The 19,426-nt window shown below is 46.1% G+C and overlaps 1 protein-coding gene across 8 annotated transcripts in view; it reads right to left on the reverse strand.

Annotated features, from left to right (window-relative positions):
- ZNF512B (zinc finger protein 512B) overlaps window positions 1–19,426 on the reverse strand; it is a 102,543-nt gene that overhangs the window by 70,388 nt on the left and 12,729 nt on the right. For all 8 annotated transcript variants that reach the window (XR_012647859.1, XR_012647861.1, XR_012647860.1 and 5 more), the window contains exon 2: window positions 18,432–18,557. Coding sequence is in view for 5 of the 8 variants with exons in the window: in XM_075011652.1 (XP_074867753.1) it covers window positions 18,432–18,555 (124 nt within the window). In the remaining 3 variants the exon portion in view is untranslated. The remainder of the gene's footprint in view (window positions 1–18,431; window positions 18,558–19,426) is intronic.

Below are 19,426 nucleotides of genomic sequence, written 5' to 3' on the forward strand. Positions count from 1 at the left end.
GTGTCCTACACAGGCCTAAGCAAGACATTCATGATGTCTAGCCCTTGTTCTGACTCCGCTGTGTGGGGATGGATCGTACTGAAGCTGAACAAGCAACTGCTGGCTTGGCACCAATCAACCCCAAACAATCCTCCACCCATTTTTTGAGTGAGGTTGTCGCTGTTATTGTCCCTATCGGTCCTGCTTTGAACAGACGGTTGGACTTTCTGACCTCCTGAAGTCTCTCCCAGCCCTAGGATTCTGTGCTTTGATGTTAGTTTTCAAAACCAAATCCAGCTCAGTTTCTAAATGAAACATTGCTCTGAAAGGAAAAGCGGACATGTTCACTTTGGAAATATTCAAAAGGAAGGTTGAAAGGTTAAAAAAAGTCACGTTTTCCAGCAAGAACGATTCATCAGATTCCACCCAAACTCAGGAATAGTTTTGGTCAGCTTGAAACAGCATTTTTTAAAATCAAATTGACCGTTGGTCTGAAAATTTTCACCTCGTTCTAAATTTCAACCCGTGTGAACGAAGACTGGATTGTCACAGTTTTTGTGCTATCAGGTTTGTGGAATACCTCAACAGCAGCAAGGTACCTACCAAATGACCCTCATATGCAGATGCCATCTGCCAAGCGGAGGTCCTAGAAGGCTGTAGTTCATTAGACTTCCCCTTGCATCTTGCATTACAGCTAACATAATGGCTCCTTAAGTCAACAGATCTAACCCCCTGAAAATTCCAGAAGTCAAGCTCCTTTGAGAGTCAGTGACCTGGATTTTTCTGCCAGCTCCTGCACTGGTGTCCCAGTGTAGCTTCCAATCCTTTCCAACTGGACCGACACTGTCCCTTCTAATTTCACACAACCCCCCACCCTTGAAAACAGAAACCGTGACGAAGCTCTGGTTGGGTCTGCAGCTGAGCTTTCACTACTGTCATAAGCTACCAGAGCTAGCTCAGAACCCTTCCGAACTGTCAGAATATGGCCATGAACATTTACGTAACAGTACGGAGCCTCAGATGAATACTTAGGTAACCTACCCAGCTACGGGGTGTGGTTCGCTGTCCCATGTACTGATGGCACCTTGACCCCATGCACAGAGAAAAAAATGAATCTCCTCTCCAGCCTTAACTGACAGCCAGGTGGCTTTTAGCTCAGACTGTAGAAGCTCCTACATTGAGCTACTGTGGAGCCAGGTTCCAGTCTGCCTGTGGGCAGTTACGCTTACGTCATAACGCTGCAGTCTCCAGGGAGCAGGCAGATCTACCCAGCACCGCTTCAGTTCTGCACTGAAATCAATGGCGCCAGGTAAGACAGGATCCGTGCATTAGAGACCCAGTATCAGCCAAGTAAGGTGGACAGACGCTGCTCCTCTTCCCCTGCAGATTGTATGTTCCGGTGGGGTTCTTGGTGCATTGAAGATTTTTCACGGGCCTGCTCCAATCCCCATGGATGGGGCAATTGCATACTTAAATCCTCATGAAACACTTGGAGGAAAAGATAACCCCCGTGCTGTGCTCCTGGCCTGCCTCCTGTCAGCTCAGCCCACAGATTTTGAGTTCCTGGTGAGAGGAGGGAGGCACCTCCCTTTTCCTCCTCTCCTGCCTCTGAGGACTCTGGGTTCCCACTACAGGCCATGTGAGGAACACCCTCTAGAATGAAGAGTCGACCAGTGTTTCCTTTAGTTTTTTTAATAGAATCATAGAATTCCAGGGCTGGAAGGAACTCCAAGAGGTCATTGAGTCCAGCCCCCTGCCTAAAGCAGGATCAACCACAACTAAAGCATCCCAGCCACGACTATGTCAAGCTGGGACTTAAAACCTCTAGGGATGGAGATGCCACCTCCTCTTTTGGTAACACATTCCAGTGCTTCACCACCCTCCTTGTGAAATAGTTTTTCCTAATATCCAACCTAGATTTCCTCCTATGTAACTTCAGACCATTGCTCCTTGTTCTGCCATCAGTCACCTTTGAGAACAGTCTCTCTCCACTGTCTTTAGAGCCCCCTTTCAGGAAGTTGAAGGCTGTTATCAAATCGTCCCTCAGTCTTCTCTTCTGCAAACTAAATAAGCCCAAATCTTTCAGCCTCTCGTCATAGGTTATGTGCTCCAGCCCCTAAATTATTTTTGTTGCCCTCCGCTGAACCTGCTCCAATGTGTCAACATCCTTTCTATACTGGGTGGGCCCAGAACTGGATGCAATACTCCAGACTGGCCTCACCAGTGCCGAGTAGAGGGGAATAATAACTTCTCTAGATCTGTTGGAAATGCTTCCCCTAATGCACCCCAATATGCCATTAGCCTTCTTGCTACAAAGGGCACGCTCATATTCAGCCTCTCATCACTGTAATCCCCAGTCCTTTTGTGCTGTACTACAACTTAACCAGTCGCTCCCCAGCCTGTAACTATGCTTGGGATTCTTCCGTCCCCAAGTGCTGGACTCTGCACTTCTCCTTGTTGAATCTCATCAAATTTCTTTTGGAACAATCCTCCAATTTGTCTACGTCACTCTGGACCCTATCCCTACCTTCCAGTGTATCTACCTGGCCCCCTAGCTTAGTGCTATCTGCAAATTTGCTGAGGGTACAATCCAACCCCTCATCTAAATCATTAATAAAGATGTTGAACAACACTGGCCCTAGAACTGATCCTTAGGTCACTCCACTTGAAATCGACCGCCAACCAGACATTGAGCCGTTGACCACTACCCGTTGGGCCCATCCGTCAAGCCAGCTTTCTATCCATCTTACAGTCCATGTATCCAATCCACACTTCCTTAACTTACGGGCAAGAATGTTGTGGGAGACTGCATCAAAAGCTTTGCTAAAGTCAAGGCATATCACATCCATTGACTTCCCCATGTCCACAGAGCCAGTTACCTCATCATATCAGAGAGGTAGCTGTGTTAGTCTGTATCTTTGAGAACGACAAGTAGTCCTGTGGCACCTTATAGACTAACAGATATTTTGGAGCATAAGCTTTGGTGGGCAAAGACCCGCTTCATCAGGAAGCCCACGAAAGCTTATGCTCCAAAATATCTGTTAGTCTATAAGGTGCCACAGGACTTCTTCTTTTTACCTCATCATAGAAGTTAATCAGATTGGTCAAGCACGACTTGCCCTTGGTGAATCCACGTTGACTACTCTTGATCACTTTCCCCTCTTCCAAGTGTTCCAAAATGGATTCCTTGAGGATCCCCTCCATGATTTTTCCAGGGAATGAGGTAAGGCTGACCAGTCTATAGCTCCCTGGATTGTCCTTTACTTTTTAAAGATGGGCACTACATTTGCTTTTTTCCAATCATCCGTGATCTCTCCCAATCTCTATGAGTTTTCAAAGATAATGGTCACAGGCTCTGCATCTGATGAAGCGGGTCTTTGCCCACCAAAGCTTAGGCTCCGAAATATCTGTTAGCCTATAAGGTGCCACAAGACTTGTTGTTTTCGAAGCTACAGACTAACACGGCTCCCTCTCTGATACTTGTCAGGCTCTGCAATGACATCTGCCAATTCCCTCACTCCTCTTGGATGCATTAAATCCGGATCCGTGTATTTGTGTGCATCTAGCTTTCCTAAGCAGCTCTTGACCTGTTCGTTCCCCACTGTGGGCTGTCCACCTCTTTCCCATACTGCATTGCCTAGTGCCATGAAGACCGAGGCAAAAAAAAGCATTGAGTACTTCAACTTTTCCTGCATCATCTGTCACTGGATTACCTCCCTTATCTAGTAATGGCCCCACACCCTCTCTGATCACCCTCTTATTGTTAACATGCCCATAGAAACCCTTTTGGTTAATCCTTCAGATTCTTTGCTTGCTGCAGTTCCAATTGCACTTGCGCTTTCCTTATTACTCCCCAGCATTCTCGAGCCATATAGTTATACTCCTCCTTTGTCATCAGTCTGAGTTTCCACTTCTTATATGCATCCCTTTTGAGTTTGAGCTCGCCAAGGATTTCCCTCTTAAGCCAAGCTGGTTGCCTACCATGTTTGCTTTTCTTACTGCACATCAGGATGGTTTGTTCCCGTACCTTCAGTAAAACTTCTTTAAAATACTGCCAGTTCTCCTGAACTCCTTTCCCCTTCATATCTGTTTCCCAAGGGATCCTGCCCATCAGTTCTTTCAGGAAGCCAAAGTCTGGTCTTCCGAAATCAAGGCTCTGTATTTTACTGCTCACCGTTCTTCCTCTTGTCGGGATCCTGAAACCTACCATCTTATGCACGCTGCAGCCCAGGTTGCCACCCACTTCTATTTCTCCTACTAGTTCTTCCCGGTGAGCAGAACAAATTTCGTTATGCGCACCAAAGCATGAGCAGGTGTGTACCACCCATACAAACATGCTGCTGGCTATGTGTGGATGTGAGTGCTCTGCTACAGCTGGGCAGCATCTGAATCTCTCCTGGGTGGCCATCCAAGCACTCAGCTTACAGGGAACACTGGGCACGGCCCTGCATAAGAGGTATCTTGTCAAAAGCAGACTGCAAGGGAGAGCTATCTTACCCATCTGTGGACAGTGCTGCTTATTTCGCAAACAGAAGTTTTTGGGTTCAAGGGAAGTACTAATCTACAGGCAAGAGGTCAGAAAAGCCACCAGTCTTACTCTAAGCCACAAGCGAGCTTCCCTTGCTTCACCACAGAACTGGCTGTTGGAGGCAGGGTGAGCTACTCTATTCCCTGTTGGTTTTGTTATCAATACAGCTGCTGAAATAGCAGTATGTGTTTTTGGGGTCCTTAAATCTGTACCTCAAATGCTTCGGCCTCGTGGCTCAGATGGTGTGTACGAATGCACCATAACATACACCCTGATTGTGCCTTTCTGGTAGCGCAATCTGTCTCTCTGGTCTAACTTCCAGTTCAGGAACCACCAGTTAAAATCATCGTTTTGTTTAATTTAATATTGTGTCAGGTACAAATTGACAGAAGCAACTAAGAATGACCAAAAGAGCAAATGCCTGTTTTCTCTGGTATATTAAAGAACCTTTTAGTGATTTTTATTACTTCGCCATGTGCCCTTTTCTTTGATTGCTGGTATTCTCCCGCTGTTCCTGCTTCATCTGTCTACTCGGGGTATTATTTAAGGGAAACATTCAACAATCATAAGGCAGGGTGCCCAAAATGAGATTCATTTTAAAATAATACAGTTTTGGGTTGAGAGTAGAGGCTACTTGCTTGCTGGTGTCTGAACCTTTAAGGGTCATATTTATCCATAAGTTAAAGTCTAAAGCAGGGATCAGCAGCCTCCAGCTGCCACGACTGGCACGTGAGCCAATTTTCAGTGACACACAAGGCGGGAGCTCAGCCCCACTCCTCCTCCCCCATGCAGCCAGGCGCTTGCTTAAAGCCAGGCTGCTGGTGGATTAACAAAAGACCAGCTAATGCTGCCAACCACCACCCAAATGGTAAAGCTCTGCACCTTCATTTATTTATGAATTAAGCTGTTGTAAGTTGGACTATTAGGGACTTTAGTATCATTGGCACTTGGACCGTACATTGAGGTCAAAAGGTCAAATTCGACACTCCTTGGAAAGGTTGCTGACCTCTGGTCTGAATCTTACTTTTGGTCATTAAATGAAAGCTGAAATTCTCATTTCATAACATGGCTCCAGGAGCTGAGATCCTGAGAAAAATACTGTCAGAGTTGTACTAAAATATGATCCTAGATGCCTTTGCTTGACCTTTGCTTATACAGTAAATCCTCGAGTTACGCAGGGGTTGCTTTTCTGTAACCCCCGCTTAACTCAAATTTTCATGCAAGATGAGGGGAGATGCTTTCCCTCAGCTCGCAGGAGCCAGGAAACTGACCAGCCCTGGGTTGGTCATTTTCCTGGCTGCCAGAGTGGCAGGGAGCCAGGAACCAGGAGGGTCAGTTTCCTGGGTCCTGCAAGTGGGGAGGAGCTGAGAACCAGGCAGCAGACTGGTTCCTGGCTCCCCTCCACTTGCAGAGAGTGGAAACTGAAGAGGGCAACAGCCTTGGTCACTTTCCTGGCTACAGTCAGTGGAGGGGAGCTGGGAACCAGGGGCACTCTTTGGAGCCAAGAAACTAACCAGGACTACTGCCTGGTTCCTAGCTCCCTGCCACTGCAGGGACTGCAAAACGGGTCCTGGCAGCCTGACTCTCAGTTTCCTCACTCCTGTCAGGGGCAGCAGTTGCGTTAACCTGAGACACACACAACTTGATTGCGCATATCTCAAGGATTTACTGTTCACTGATTTCAGTGGGAGAGAAGGGTGCTCTGCCCTTCGGAAAAGCCAGCCTCCAGGTTTATAAAAATTCGGCATCCACAATTAGAAACATCCAACATCAGAAGCCACTTTAGAAAATGCAGGTCCTGGTGTACAGCAGAAAAAAAGCAGGAATAGTGGAAACAAATCCTTAATGTTTTCCTGAACTAAATTGTGTAAATATCTGCAGTCACGATGTAAAAACTTCGAAAAGACTCTAGGATCAAAGGGTTCAAAACCGGGCCTCTTTGCACGCACACACTATTCTGCCCGCACAACTATATGCGTGCACAATTTTTGGCACACTGCCCCATGCCAACCCCAAGCCAAACCCAAATGGGTTCTAAGCTCTGAATCATCTTTGTATGAGTTAGTGGGAATGTGTAAAAAGAGTGCATATACTCCCCAAAGTGAAGCCATCCCCCTCCAGAGGGCCTAGACAAAGCCTGCCCCATTTAAGCATTTCTGTGAGAGGCTAATTGCAACGTAAGCGGTGTATAAAGTGAATTTAACCCAAAAGCAGTTGAAAAGATGTCTCTTGGCAATATCCATAGTAGGTCAGTAGAAACAGTAAGCAGTAAAATGAAGATTCAGGCTTAGATGTGGAGGGGTTTAACTAAAGCGGGAGGCCGGGGGGGAGAAACCACTGCTTGCTAGTAAATGCTCCATCTGAAGTGAAAACAAAAACAGCTTGCAGAGAACAATTTACATTTACAAAAAAACACCAACAAAAAATAATCCAGGAATAAACACTGCAAAGTCACATCCCGCAGCGCCAGAGAATTCAAAGATTCCGGCTCAAAATCTGGCTCTAATTTAGAAGACAGAGCTGTGGGTTGGGAGTTTATTTATTTATTTAGGAACAAATGGTACAAGTTAAACGAAAGGCTGTACTGTAGCTGGCTAGGACAAAACTTTCCCCAGAATAAGATAACTCTCAAGTTATTTTGTTGCACGCTCCAAAGAGCCTGAGCGAAGAGGCATCTAGAAAATGAGACTATTTAGAATTTTATTTCTAGTTCCTAAAAGACATACCAGCTGTTTTGTTCAGCTCTGAGAGCCATCGTTCCATGGATCCATAAGGACAGGTGTGTAAAATGTGGCTTTTAGTTTATGGCACAGTTATAATCCTTCTGGAATATAAAATAACTGCCACAAGCTGAGCACCCTGCCTTACAAAGCCGCATACCTGACTCCCCTGCAAGGTGACCTCATTGCTTTAGCACAGCTCCCATGTCTGCAATATAACAGAATGATGCATCCTAGTGGGCTGAATGATCAGGAGACAGTAGGGACCGGAGCCTATGAAACCAGGCTAGTTCACAGCCACATATTTGCAGCTGTTGGTACACTTCAGCCCCCAGCCTTGCAAAACTATCATGAAAACACACCCCACAGCCACTCTGCCTGCCCTTCCTTCACCAGGATGACTGAGCATAATGAACAAAAAACGCTTGCTTGAGAAACACAATTACTAGCCCTGGTTAAGCGGGTTAATCACGTTTTGCCTGGTTAATTTAAAATCATTTTAGTTCTGGAATAAGTTTTGCAGGTCCCCTTTCCAAAGCCTTACTGATGTTCTGTTAGTGTAGATCTACACGGCAATGTCGAAATAACAGCTGTTAATTTGGAAATAATTCACCTAGCGTCAACATGACGCAACCACTGTTCTGAAGTACATTCGAAATAGCGGCTGACTTATTTAAAGACCGGCAAACTACATTTCACGAGAAATAGCGCCTATTTCAAAATAAGCCGTGCTGCCCCCCCCAACGGCTCTATTTCGGAACAGGCCAGATGTTTGTAGGTGAGGGATTTTGAAATCGCTAAGAGCTATTTTGAAATGCACGTCTGAGTGCAGCAGCATTGTTTTGGAATAGCTATTCTGGAATATTTTATTTTGGAATAAGGCTGCTGTGTAGACACACCCTTAGGGTCTTCCTCTTTATCAGAAATTTTGCTGTTTGGCCACATGTTATTCTTTGTCTCCTGGACTCTGAGCCGGTAAGTGTATTTTCAAGCTTCTCTGTGTTCTCCCCTGACAGGAAGGGCCGTCCTTTTTGAAAAATATCTGTTACTTTTCTAGTTTCCCTCCAAAACACGCAGCTATAGTTCAGAATACTCCAAAGAAATTGGAACAGTGGGTCCCTATTTTTCTATGCCGGGGTCAGCAACCTTTCCGAGGTGGGAGGGGGATACCAAAATTTGACCTTTTGACCTCTATGTATGGTCTGAGTGCTGGTGATACTTTTTAAAGTCACTGACAGCCCAACTTACAACAGCTTCATTCATAAATTAATTACCTTTACTGTTTAGGAGGTGGTTGGTTGCACTAGCTGGTCTTCTGTTAATCTATAGGTGGCCTGGCTTTGAGCAAGATCTCAGGTGCAAGGGGGGAAGAGGGGTGGGGCTGAGCTCCCAGCTCATGTGCTGATGAAAATTGGCTCGTGCACTGATCTTGGTACCTGTGCCGGGGGGTTGCTGACCTAAGAAATGAAGGAGGACAGGAAGTGGGGTAGAGGGAGAAGACAGGGGTTTGGGTGCTTGGAATGGCTGGTGATAGTTCATCCTCTATATTACAAAAACTCTTTTAAAGATTTTAAAAGCACTGCTTTAAAATTTAAATCCGTGTGCCTCCATTTTCAGCTCTGGCAGAGATGCCAATTGTTCCTTTATTGAGGATGAAGGAGAGGGAGTGATTGAAGACCTATTCCAGATCAGAGGAACAGAAAATTGACTGTGGATTTCCCCAACATCTGGGCTCACAGCTGCCCATCTGCACCACCTGCCAGCTCTATAGCACAGCGGCAAGGAAGCCAGCTGTGGTTAGTGTGGTGGGATTATGTAGTATACTGGCATGCCGTGCACTGCACATCACCGATGTTAAACCCAGACTGATTATAGTCATGTACCAGGGACGTTGCTACAACAAGCCTGCTTCATCCTGCACCTTGCTCCTTGTTCTTGCAGCTGCAAGGAGAAAAGCAAAAGCATGCATCTTCTGGAGATACACATCTCCTAGAACTGGAAGGGACCTTGGGAGGTCAGCTAATCCAGTCCCCTGCCCCCTTGGCAGGACCAAATACCATCCCTGACATCTATTTGCCCCAATCCCTAAATGGCCTCCTCAAGGACTGAGCTCACAACCTGGGGTTTAGCAGGCCAATGCTCAAACCACTGAGCTATCCCTCCCCAAGGGGGGGCCAGCCTGCAGCTCTTGAGGCTCATATGGCTCTTTCAGCAATGAAACGTGGCTCCTGCTCGGTGCCACTTGCTGGGAGTTCTTACCACTGCTCTGTGCGTGCGGCTCAGTGACTGGAGGGAGAATTGTGTCCAGTAAGTCACCGACATTGGGTTAGAGCAGCAGGTTGCTTGGCTCTGGAGGGGGGGAGAGGGATTGGGTTAGAGCAGGGGGCTGGGGGGGTGCCCGGCTCTGGGGAAGGAGGTGGGCATTGAGCCACTTATTATATATTTATTCCTCTCTCTATATTGATAAATAAATATTACATACTCAGCGGTGTAAAGTAACTAAGTAGAAATACTTCACTACATTACCCAAGTATGAGTTTTCAGGATTTGTACTTTATTCACATAATTTATTTCCATGGAACCTGTGCAGTGTTTTCTAAAAAAACACTTAAGTGAAAGTACTTTTTACTCACCTACCATTTCTGAAAGTATTTAGTTACGCACTACTTTCTTCACCCCCCAACCCAGTTCTCCGATTTGCTAAAGCACAGCTGCACACGCGTGTTATCCAATCAGCATGCAATGACAATTAAAAAAAAAATCAACAAGCACAAGGACCCTGCCAAAGAAGAACCTTTTTAGAAGCCTTTTAATAGCGGCATCAACACCTTTTAATTCAAAGCCCATATCTATGCAGTATCTAACATGCCAAGTAATCAAGGCTGTGGCCCAAGGCGATATGCTGAGAGAGGTGCATATGAAGAGTCTCATGTGACTACCTGCAGGCCAGCCAGCTAGGTAGGAAGGAGCACAACAGATACAGCACTTACTCTGTCTCAGGTAATTCCTCTGCTCTGGTGGGAGAAGCAGCAAGGTGGATGCCCAGGGCAGAGACTCCCCATTCTCCCTGGGACAGAGGCCTTCTGTAGCTGCCCTATGGGAAGAGAGGGTGGGGCAGGCTGTGCTGGAAGAGGCTCAGGGTGGGTGGTTGAGGTTGCTGGGGGCTGAAGAAGGGTGTGTGTGTTCTCTCTGTTGTGGCTGGCTGGGGTTTGGAGTGTGTGGGGAGGGTATTAGTGGCGGGGGGGGCTGCCTCCTGTGTGCTGGCCGGCTGGGATTGGAAATAACCCTGCGATCTGGATCAGAGAGATAGCCGTGTTCTTGTTCTTGAAGATACAGACTAAGAAGTCCTGTGGCACCTTATAGACTAACATGTTAGTCTATAAGGTGCCACAGGACTTCCTGTTGTTCCCTGCTATCTGGGTGTGTGTTAGTGTGAAGGAGCTCTGGGTCCACCCTTGCCCCCGTTTCCTCTGAAGCTCCACTGGGGACTGAGGCTCAGGACTGGGCTACAAACAGGGGAGTGGGGGTATGATACTCGAATTCTGAGGTGGGAACCTTTTAATTGTGCCCCTCCCCTACCAGCAGGCTGGGAAGTTTCGTTCACTTTTTGGGGGCGGATGGGGGGCTGCCGCTGCTTCCCCAGTGTGAGGCAGGTGGTGGGTGCAGAAGAGAGAACTGCAACTGAAATCAGCTCTCCCAGAACACAAAAGCAGTCCAGTCGCACTTTAAAGACTGACAAAATAACGTATTAGGTGGTGAGCTTTCGTGTGACGGACCCACTTCTTCAGACCTTCTCTCCGTTACTATGCAGCTCTCCCAGGAGTCCCCTAGGGAAACCAGTCACCATGAGCAATGTCTGGCTGGAACACATTTACCTTTCCTTCAATTCTTGATGACCTAGCCACACCCTCAGGATTTGTTAACGTTCTCGCTACAAGGTGTACTTACCAGTATGCTAACAGAGAGGTCGCCATGTTAGTCTGTATTCTATCAAAACACACCAGCAGTCATGTAGCACTTTAAATATTAACAAAATAATTTATTAGGTGATGAGCTTTCAGGCGACAGACCCACTTCTTCAGATTCAGAACAGACTTGATATATAAAGCACAGAGGTCCAGAAATTGTTTTCAAGGTTGATAACAATTTTTCCTGATTTGTCAACCCTGATAATTTTTGGACCTCTGTGCTTTATATATTGACCCTGTTCTGGTCAGGCTATAGATCTGAAGAAGTGGGTCTGTCCCACGAAAGCTCATCATCTAATAAATTATTTTGTTAGTCTTTAAAGTGTTCCATGACTGTTTTTTCATTTTTATCAGCATGCTGCAATTTCTCAGGTCAGTTCAGGGAGCCTTCTTAAAGCCACCTGACCTGAGAAATTTTTCAGCACAGTGTTATTCTTGCATCAAGATTAGGAATAAGGAATTTTCTTTGCTCCCATCTTAACCTGCAAAGCTCCTTCATTCTCTGGAAGGATGAGATGTGATTGTTGTGACTTGCAGTTTCAATGAGGTACTTAAATCAGAGGAATTTAGTGGGAGTATAGATTCTGCCCCATCCCAGATCCTATCTGCAGTGTTTCACCCCTGCCGTTCTGGCTCGGAAAAAGGCTTGGTGGAACGCACGTTTTATTTGTTATAATGTTGTGTAACAGGTTTAAAGCTTTTTGTATTTTTATAATTTTCAAAGTTGGGAAAATACGAAGGGCAGTCTGATCATTTTTAATGACAGACGAAGTTGAAATGCAGAGAGTTCAAGCTTTAAAGCTGCTAAAACACAGAGAGACAAGGGGTGTGTCTACACTTGCATTCCTCTTTCAAAAGAGGTATGCAAATGAGATAAACAGGAAATGCAAATGAGGTATACATTTGCATATTCAGCACCTCGTTTGAATAGTTTAATTTCAAAAGAGCTTCTTTCGAAAGAAGAAAACCAGTGTAGATGCTGCTCTTTTGAAACTAAACCCCATCTTCAAAAGACTCCTTCTTCCCATTAAATAAAGGGAAGAAGCATTCTTTTGAAGATGGGGTTTACTTTCGAAAGAGCAGCATCTACAGTGGCTTTCTTCTTTCAAAAGAAGCGCTTTCAAAATTAGAATATGCAAATGAGGCATTGAATACGCAAATTTACACCTCATTTGCATGCATCTTTCAAAAGAGGAATGCAAGCGTAGACACACCCAAGGTGTGTGAGGTAATACCTTTTTTATTTTGAAACAGCTTTAGTTGGTGAGAGATTAGCCCTTTTGAGCTCCACAGACCTGAACAGAGCTCGGAGAGTTCCAAAGGTTGTCTCTCTCACCAGCCATATTTTGTCCAATTAAAAATATTACTTGGCTCTCTTTGTGGCTCTCATCCAGGCACCAACATGACTACCACAAAAGAGCAAAATCCATTACGTTACATGTCAAGATACACAAAATAAATATCCTAATACCAGACACGATTTGTTGATACAACTATTCATTCACTCCTCAATTTGTTACAAGCTCAGTTCAGAAGTTTATATAATTGAATTTTAATTCTAACAAGTTCTCAAGCCACATTTTTCTTGCTTTCCCTTTCTATAGATAATTTAATTATTACTGATGGGAATATTTCGGATTGCTGTGTACTGTGAAATCAGCTAATTTCTAAATTACTTGGACCCACCCCCTGCAAAGAATCCCCCCAAACCCTAGACGCTTCAGGTGCCTAGGTTTCCTCTGGAATGACAGTTAAAGTTGCCTTCCCCAGCCCTGCCACAATCTGAAATGGCACCATTGGTGAGTCAGAAGCGGTCAGAGGGTTGCCCAAGTGCCATGGGCAAGATGCAGCCCCCATCCAATAGCATGAAGCTAAGGGAGCTGCCATTGCTTCTTCGGAGCACCTCAAACGGGTGACCCCCTCAGGTATTTTTACCCACTGTTTCATTTCACAATCTGATGCCTTTCAAAACCAGTAGCTGCCTTCTGTGTGTCATATCTGGGGGGGGAATATTTAATTCAGGGGTAAGGAGCCTTTCTTGGGTCAGGGGCCACAGTCCAGGGTCACATAAGTGAGGAGGAAAAACCAAAACCAAAGCAAACAGAACCCTCCCTGATGTGGCCCCCACCTGAGAAGAAACGCATTCCCCTTGCAGGGCCCAGGCTAGCAGATTTTTTGTGCTCCAGCCCCGAGTCTTGTGGGGCAGATCTAGACAAGCCAGGGGCTGCATCCAGCCCCCTGGGCCTTAGGTTCCCCACCTGTGATTTAAACTAAAATGATCCATTCCCCAAGTAGCTCTTAAAGGAAGGGCTTAGCCAAGGAGGACTTTGACAACTCCCTTTGCAAGGTGGAGAGACACTGGTCCTGTACTCAGAGGAGCAAGGGACTGAGCAGCTTCCAAGGGAAATGAGGCGGGGGGAGGGTCCCAAAATGCAAGGTGGTCAAGGGCACTATTTTCGCTAAGGCTTGACTCCGACCATTTTGAAAATCAGCTGCTTCTAAGGTTGAACAAACATTTTTCTAATTAAAGCATCACAGTGCTAAAACGCACGCTTGTGAATGTGGACAAAATAAATATATTTCTGTAATCTGACTCCTGCATTTGACTTGGTCGCTTTTTAGCTTTATAAACGAAGGCTACCACTACATTTAAATTCCAGATTTGAAATATAAATCCATACCACGTGTGTATATCATACACGAGAGAGAGAGAGTGTGTGTGTGTGTGTGTCTGATAAAATAATGGAGCCCTATGATAACCCAAGTGGCTAACCATAGATTTCTATAGGAAGGCTATTTTATACTTCTGGATACTATAGTACTATCAAGATACGACAACTTTGTACTTTTACCAAATTAATTTTCCAGAAGGCTATTTCGACTTTTACTTAAATACATGTTTTGGCAAAGTAATTGTACTTTTACTCAAGTAACTTTTTTGGGTACTTTTTACACCCCTGTATATATTTATCTATATCAGCCTTTTCCAAATTGTATTCCACCGATCACTGGTGTTCCATGCAGTAGGAATAGGTGTTCCTTGAAAAAAATGTGATGCTAGTGATATTTTTCCTTCTAAAATGTTAAATAAGAAATTATGTGTACATCTAAAATACTGTGGTATTTGAATACTACTTAGATTGTAGGAATATTAACATTTATAAACACATTCATAATAGTATAATTATTATGCCACTTGTGCCCAAACAGAGATTCAAAAACACTCTTCCTGTTAAAAAAAAAACTTGTCAAATGTTACTTCTTTTTATTTTTCCAGTAGTTTTCTCTAAAAATAACAAATTTATAAAAACAAAACATTTAAAAATATTTTTCCATACCTGTTTTGTGTTTTTTCTTCATAAAAATGTTTTTTGAACTTTAAGGAAGAACAGCCCTTTTTGGAACAATGTCCTTTCTATTTTTATACAAGAGAATGACATTGGCTACGTCCACACTAGCCAAAAACTTCGAAATGGCCACGCAAATAGCCATTTCGACGTTTATTAATGAAGCGCTGAAATACATATTCAGTGCCTCATTAGCATGCGGGCGGCCGCGGCACTTCGAAATTGACGCGGCTCGTCCAGACAGGGCTTCTTTTCAAAAGGACCCCAGCTACTTCGAAGTCCCCTTATTCCCATGAGCAGATAGGAATAAGGGGACTTCGAAGTAGCTGGGGTCCTTTTGAAAAGGAGCCCCATCTGGACGAGCCGCGTCAATTTCGAAGTGCCGCGGCCGCGCGCATGCTAATGAGGCGCTGAATATGTATTTCAGTGCTTCATTAGCAAACGTTGAAATGGCCATTTTGAAGTTTTTGGCTAGTGTAGACACGGCCCTTGGCTCTCATATTGATATTTTGTTTTGGGTTTGTACTTAATTTTTATATTACGTTATAGGGTTGCTAACCGTCCGATCAGAAGGACACTATTCATTCAGATGATTTTCTCTTTTATTTTAGAAAGAAGAAAAAATATTAAGACATCTAAAAAATTAACTCTTAAATCAACTTTTGAGGATTACACGTGGCAATTTTTTGGTATGGAACTCCCCCTTTCCCTGCCCTCCCGGACCAGCATGGATGTGTTCCATCAATATATTCCAAGCCCAAAAAGTGTTCCATGGCCAAATTAGTTTAGGAAACACAGATCTATATAGATATATAGTCATATAAAAATAAATGTATAATACATGGCTCTTTGCACTCTATCCACAGCTATTTTGCCTCTTAGGCTACATCTACACTAGCCCCAAACTTCAAAATGGCCATGCAAATGGCCATTTTGAAGTTTACTAATGAAGCGCTGAAATGCATATTCAGCGCTTCATTAGCGTGCGGGCAGCCGCGGCACTTCGAAATTGACGTGCCTCGCCGCCACGCGGCTCGTCTCAACGGGGCTCATTTTTGAAAGGACCCCGCCTACTTCGAAGTCCCCTTATTCCTATGAGCAATGGGAATAAGGGGACTTAGAAGTAGGCAGGGTCCCTTCGAAAAGGAGCTCCATCGGGACGAGACGCGCGCGGTGCGTCAATTTCGAAGTGCCGCGGCCGCCCACAGGCTAATGAGGCGCTGAATATGCATTTCAGCGCTTCATTAGTAAACTTCGAAATGGCCATTTGCGTGGCCATTTTCAAGTTTGGGGCTAGTGTAGACACGGCCTTAGTCTCCAACTGGTTGGCCATCCCTGTCTTCAAGAAGTGGAGAGACAGGATCAAGCACTGTACCTTTAAGGCACACGGTACTCCATGCAGATTCCCTAGGGATCCAAAGCCCCTTGCTGTCAAGACGAAAGACACAGCATGAAAACCTTGCTGCCCTTGAAATGGACCACCAACTGCACAGGTAAGGCACGGGGCTTTGGAACCACTGCACAACACAGTGTGCCAGCAGAGCTGTTACGAAAGAGGCCCTTTCTTTCTGGATCTGCACAGAGGTTAAGCTCAGAACAGTGACGTTAACTTCCTTAGGAGCTGACACCCCACAGACCTCTCCCCACCAATGGGAAAATTAAAAGTTTTTGCTCCATCACATTCGTTTAAACCAGGAAGTGGAGGACTTAAAAAACGGAGGGTTTTTTTTTTTTTTTATTGTAAAGATATTGACAAGAGCCGATATAGCAAAAAGCAGAAAAAGCCCCTAGATAGATGTCGTTCACTCTACTTAGCTGTGAGGAACACCACTGGGAGAGCAATTACTTGTCCATGATTAATTATTTTCTACCTCGCTGCCGCTACAAGCGCTTGCGAAGGCTCAGACAATTGGCTGCCCGTTGGCTTGTCTCTGATGCCTAATTTTCGGGTGGGCTGGGTGCTGACCCGTGAAATGGAATGTCTCATTCTTTACCCAAGGGTGCCTTTCATCTCAGTTTAAGAAAAATTCTTAAACTTTTCCAGAGTGCGAACCACTGTTTAATCCTAGGAGGGTCTTGTGAACGCTCTTCTGTCTGTGTACGGTCAGGTAAGCCACCTCCTGTCTCACCAATGACCGAATAACTTCCCTGGGGCAACTACAGCAATTGCTTACAAGGGAAAAATAACTGTTAAGCCAAGATTTTACCAAGTGACCATTGACTCTGGGGGCTGATTCTGAGACATCTTAAAGGGAGCCTGATTTTCAGAAGTGCAGAGAACCCATGCTAGGGCACAACTTGGTCTCAAACTGGGCACCTAAACTCATTAGAAAGAGCCGGTGATGTAAACAGCCAGTCGCCCCACATAAGAACAGCCATCCTGGGTTGGATCAACAGTCCAGCTAGCCCAGTAGCCTGTCTTCTCACAGTGGCCAATGCCAGCTGTTTCAGGGGGAACTTCCTCAACAAGTGACTGTTCATCATCGCCATGTGATTCATGCAGCCTCTGGCATCCACCAGCAGAGGCCAAATTCCATGCTGTGAATAGCCACCATGGTCCATAGGCCACAGTCAGATTAGCCAACGATGACTTGCGATAGGCAAAGAGCCATCCTCGTGGGCCTGCACTGTTAAGATGGAGCATAAAAGGTATCTGCAAACTTCAGACCCGTGGACCATCCAGCTGGCTGAACGTCCTAATACCCTTCCCTGGAAAGCGACATTATGTCAACGGATCAGGCCCACTGACGGGCCGGGGGAGGGGGAACAAAGGGGGAAGATGGACAGGGGCTTGGTGTTTCAAAAGGGGGCCAGAGCTTCAGCTGCTGCTGCTGCTGCTGCTGCTGCTGCTGCTATGCTGGCAGTGGCTGGAGCTCCAGGCTCCTTTGAAAGGCCACAGCAGCACTGCTCCACATGACTGGGAGGAAGCAGGGTGGACCTGCACCGAAGTCCCAGCAATGCTAAGGGCTGGCTGCTGGAGGCCCCGCCCCTTCCACCCTTGGCCCCGCCCCTTCTGGGACACAGAGTGGGCCCTTCTCCCACCTTGGCCTGGCTGTTGCCCCTGCTGCAGCAAAAGCACTGCTCCATTCTGCCAGCTGGGGGAAGGAGAGTGCCGGGCACTTCTGTGGGCTGTCATAACCCTCCGTGTGCCAAATAAATCAATCGTCACAAAAAGAACGACCAGGACCAACAACTCACACGGCGAGTGCCTCAGGGCGCGGTACCGGCGTCTGACTGAGCCGCACCGTGGGGATGGCGCAGACTTTCCCAGATGTTGATGGATGACGGAGGCCTTGGGAGTCACGTGGTGATGAACGGTCTCTGACAGGGGAAGCTGAGCTTCCTGACCGGCTTTTGCAAGGCCAGCGTGCGCACCCCGGACAGCAAGCTGCAGCTGGTAACTACAACTTATGACAGGTTTGTAGATCCCCAGACAGAAAACCAGCCTTCACCGGAATGACAGCCTTTAGCAAGCAAATCCCACTGGCCTCACACATTCACCGACCTGGCAGTCTGGGCTGTGGGCCTGTGACAAATGAGACACCAGGTGCTACAGACTAGCCAGACAGGCAGCGTTCAGAGGTTCTGCTTCCCTCCCTCTCAACTTTCCTTCATTTCCAGCTACGCCATTTCCATCCATGTTTCCGATGCTCTTTGTAGATCTGGGGACTCATCATTTTTACTACAGAAAAGCATTTACAGAATCACGAAACTGCCGCAGCAGCAGCAGCAGCGTCACACTCTCTAACCGACACCGCCAGCATCTTCATCGCTCTGCATGTGCCCCTCAGCCTGGGCCAGAATGAGAGCCATGCCTCCTTCCTCTATCTCATGCCCCATCTCCTTCACCCCCTCCCGGGCTTGGAGAAAAAAGAATCCAATTCCTTACCCAGCTTCGGGGACTCAGGTGTCAGACTGACCCTCATCTCCGTCCTGCTGCCTTCTTTGCTTGCACTGGCTTTGTTGGAGGCGGGAGCCCTCCTTCCACCTCGGAAGGAATATGAATCCGCCATCTCTAGAACAAGCAGGGGACACATGTTAAAAAACGCACAACCCCCTCCGCAACAGAGCAAGCCCATGCCACAAGCAGGAAGAGCGTCTAGGGTGGAAAAAAATATTAAACAAGTCTAAACAGCATAAGAAGAAGCATGGTCTATTTCTAAAGGTTCTATGGTTGGGGACAACTATAGACATGGTTGAGGAGGGGTTTGCATTATAAGGCTAATTCCTCTCCACATGCAAGACTTTATTAGAAATGTGGGGCTGGAGTCACACAAAGAAATATCGAACAAACCCCGTTTCCTCTTGGTTTATTTCTCTGCTTGCATTAGGAGATGCCGAAAGGAGGGGAAAAAGTGAGTTTTAATGAACAGATCCCCTGATAAATTTCCAATTTTTGTTATTAATGGCGAGCTCTTCTAATCTGAGAGTTGTTAATGTTATCTAGATCCCCCAGGCTAATCATTCAATTTGGCTTCTCTGTAAATAACGAACATCAAAAACAATGACAAGAAGCCAATCTCTCTGCGGTGGAAGCCAACAGCAAAACTCCATCTGCTTCAATGGTGGCAGGATTAGACTTTGGAATGGCTGGTTGCTACAATTCCAGACTGAGTGGATTTCAAGTGGGGATGTTAACAGCTAACCGATAAGCCTCACGCTAAACGGACAAGGCTTGCTTGTTACGGTTAACCAGTGGGGGCGGCAGCAGCCCCCCATCCACTGCAGGCAGGGGGCTTTTCCAGACCCTTGGGGCCCTCCATGGGCGGGCAGTGCTCCAGCATGGCTGGAGCAACACACCTCTGCGATGGGCTTGGCCCAGGAGCCCTGGCCACCCCCAACTTTAATAAGCTAACTGGTTAAACTTAACATTTACCTGGTTAA

Source organism: Carettochelys insculpta, chromosome 17 (assembly GCF_033958435.1).
Source record: "Carettochelys insculpta isolate YL-2023 chromosome 17, ASM3395843v1, whole genome shotgun sequence".
NCBI lineage: Eukaryota > Metazoa > Chordata > Testudines > Carettochelyidae > Carettochelys > Carettochelys insculpta.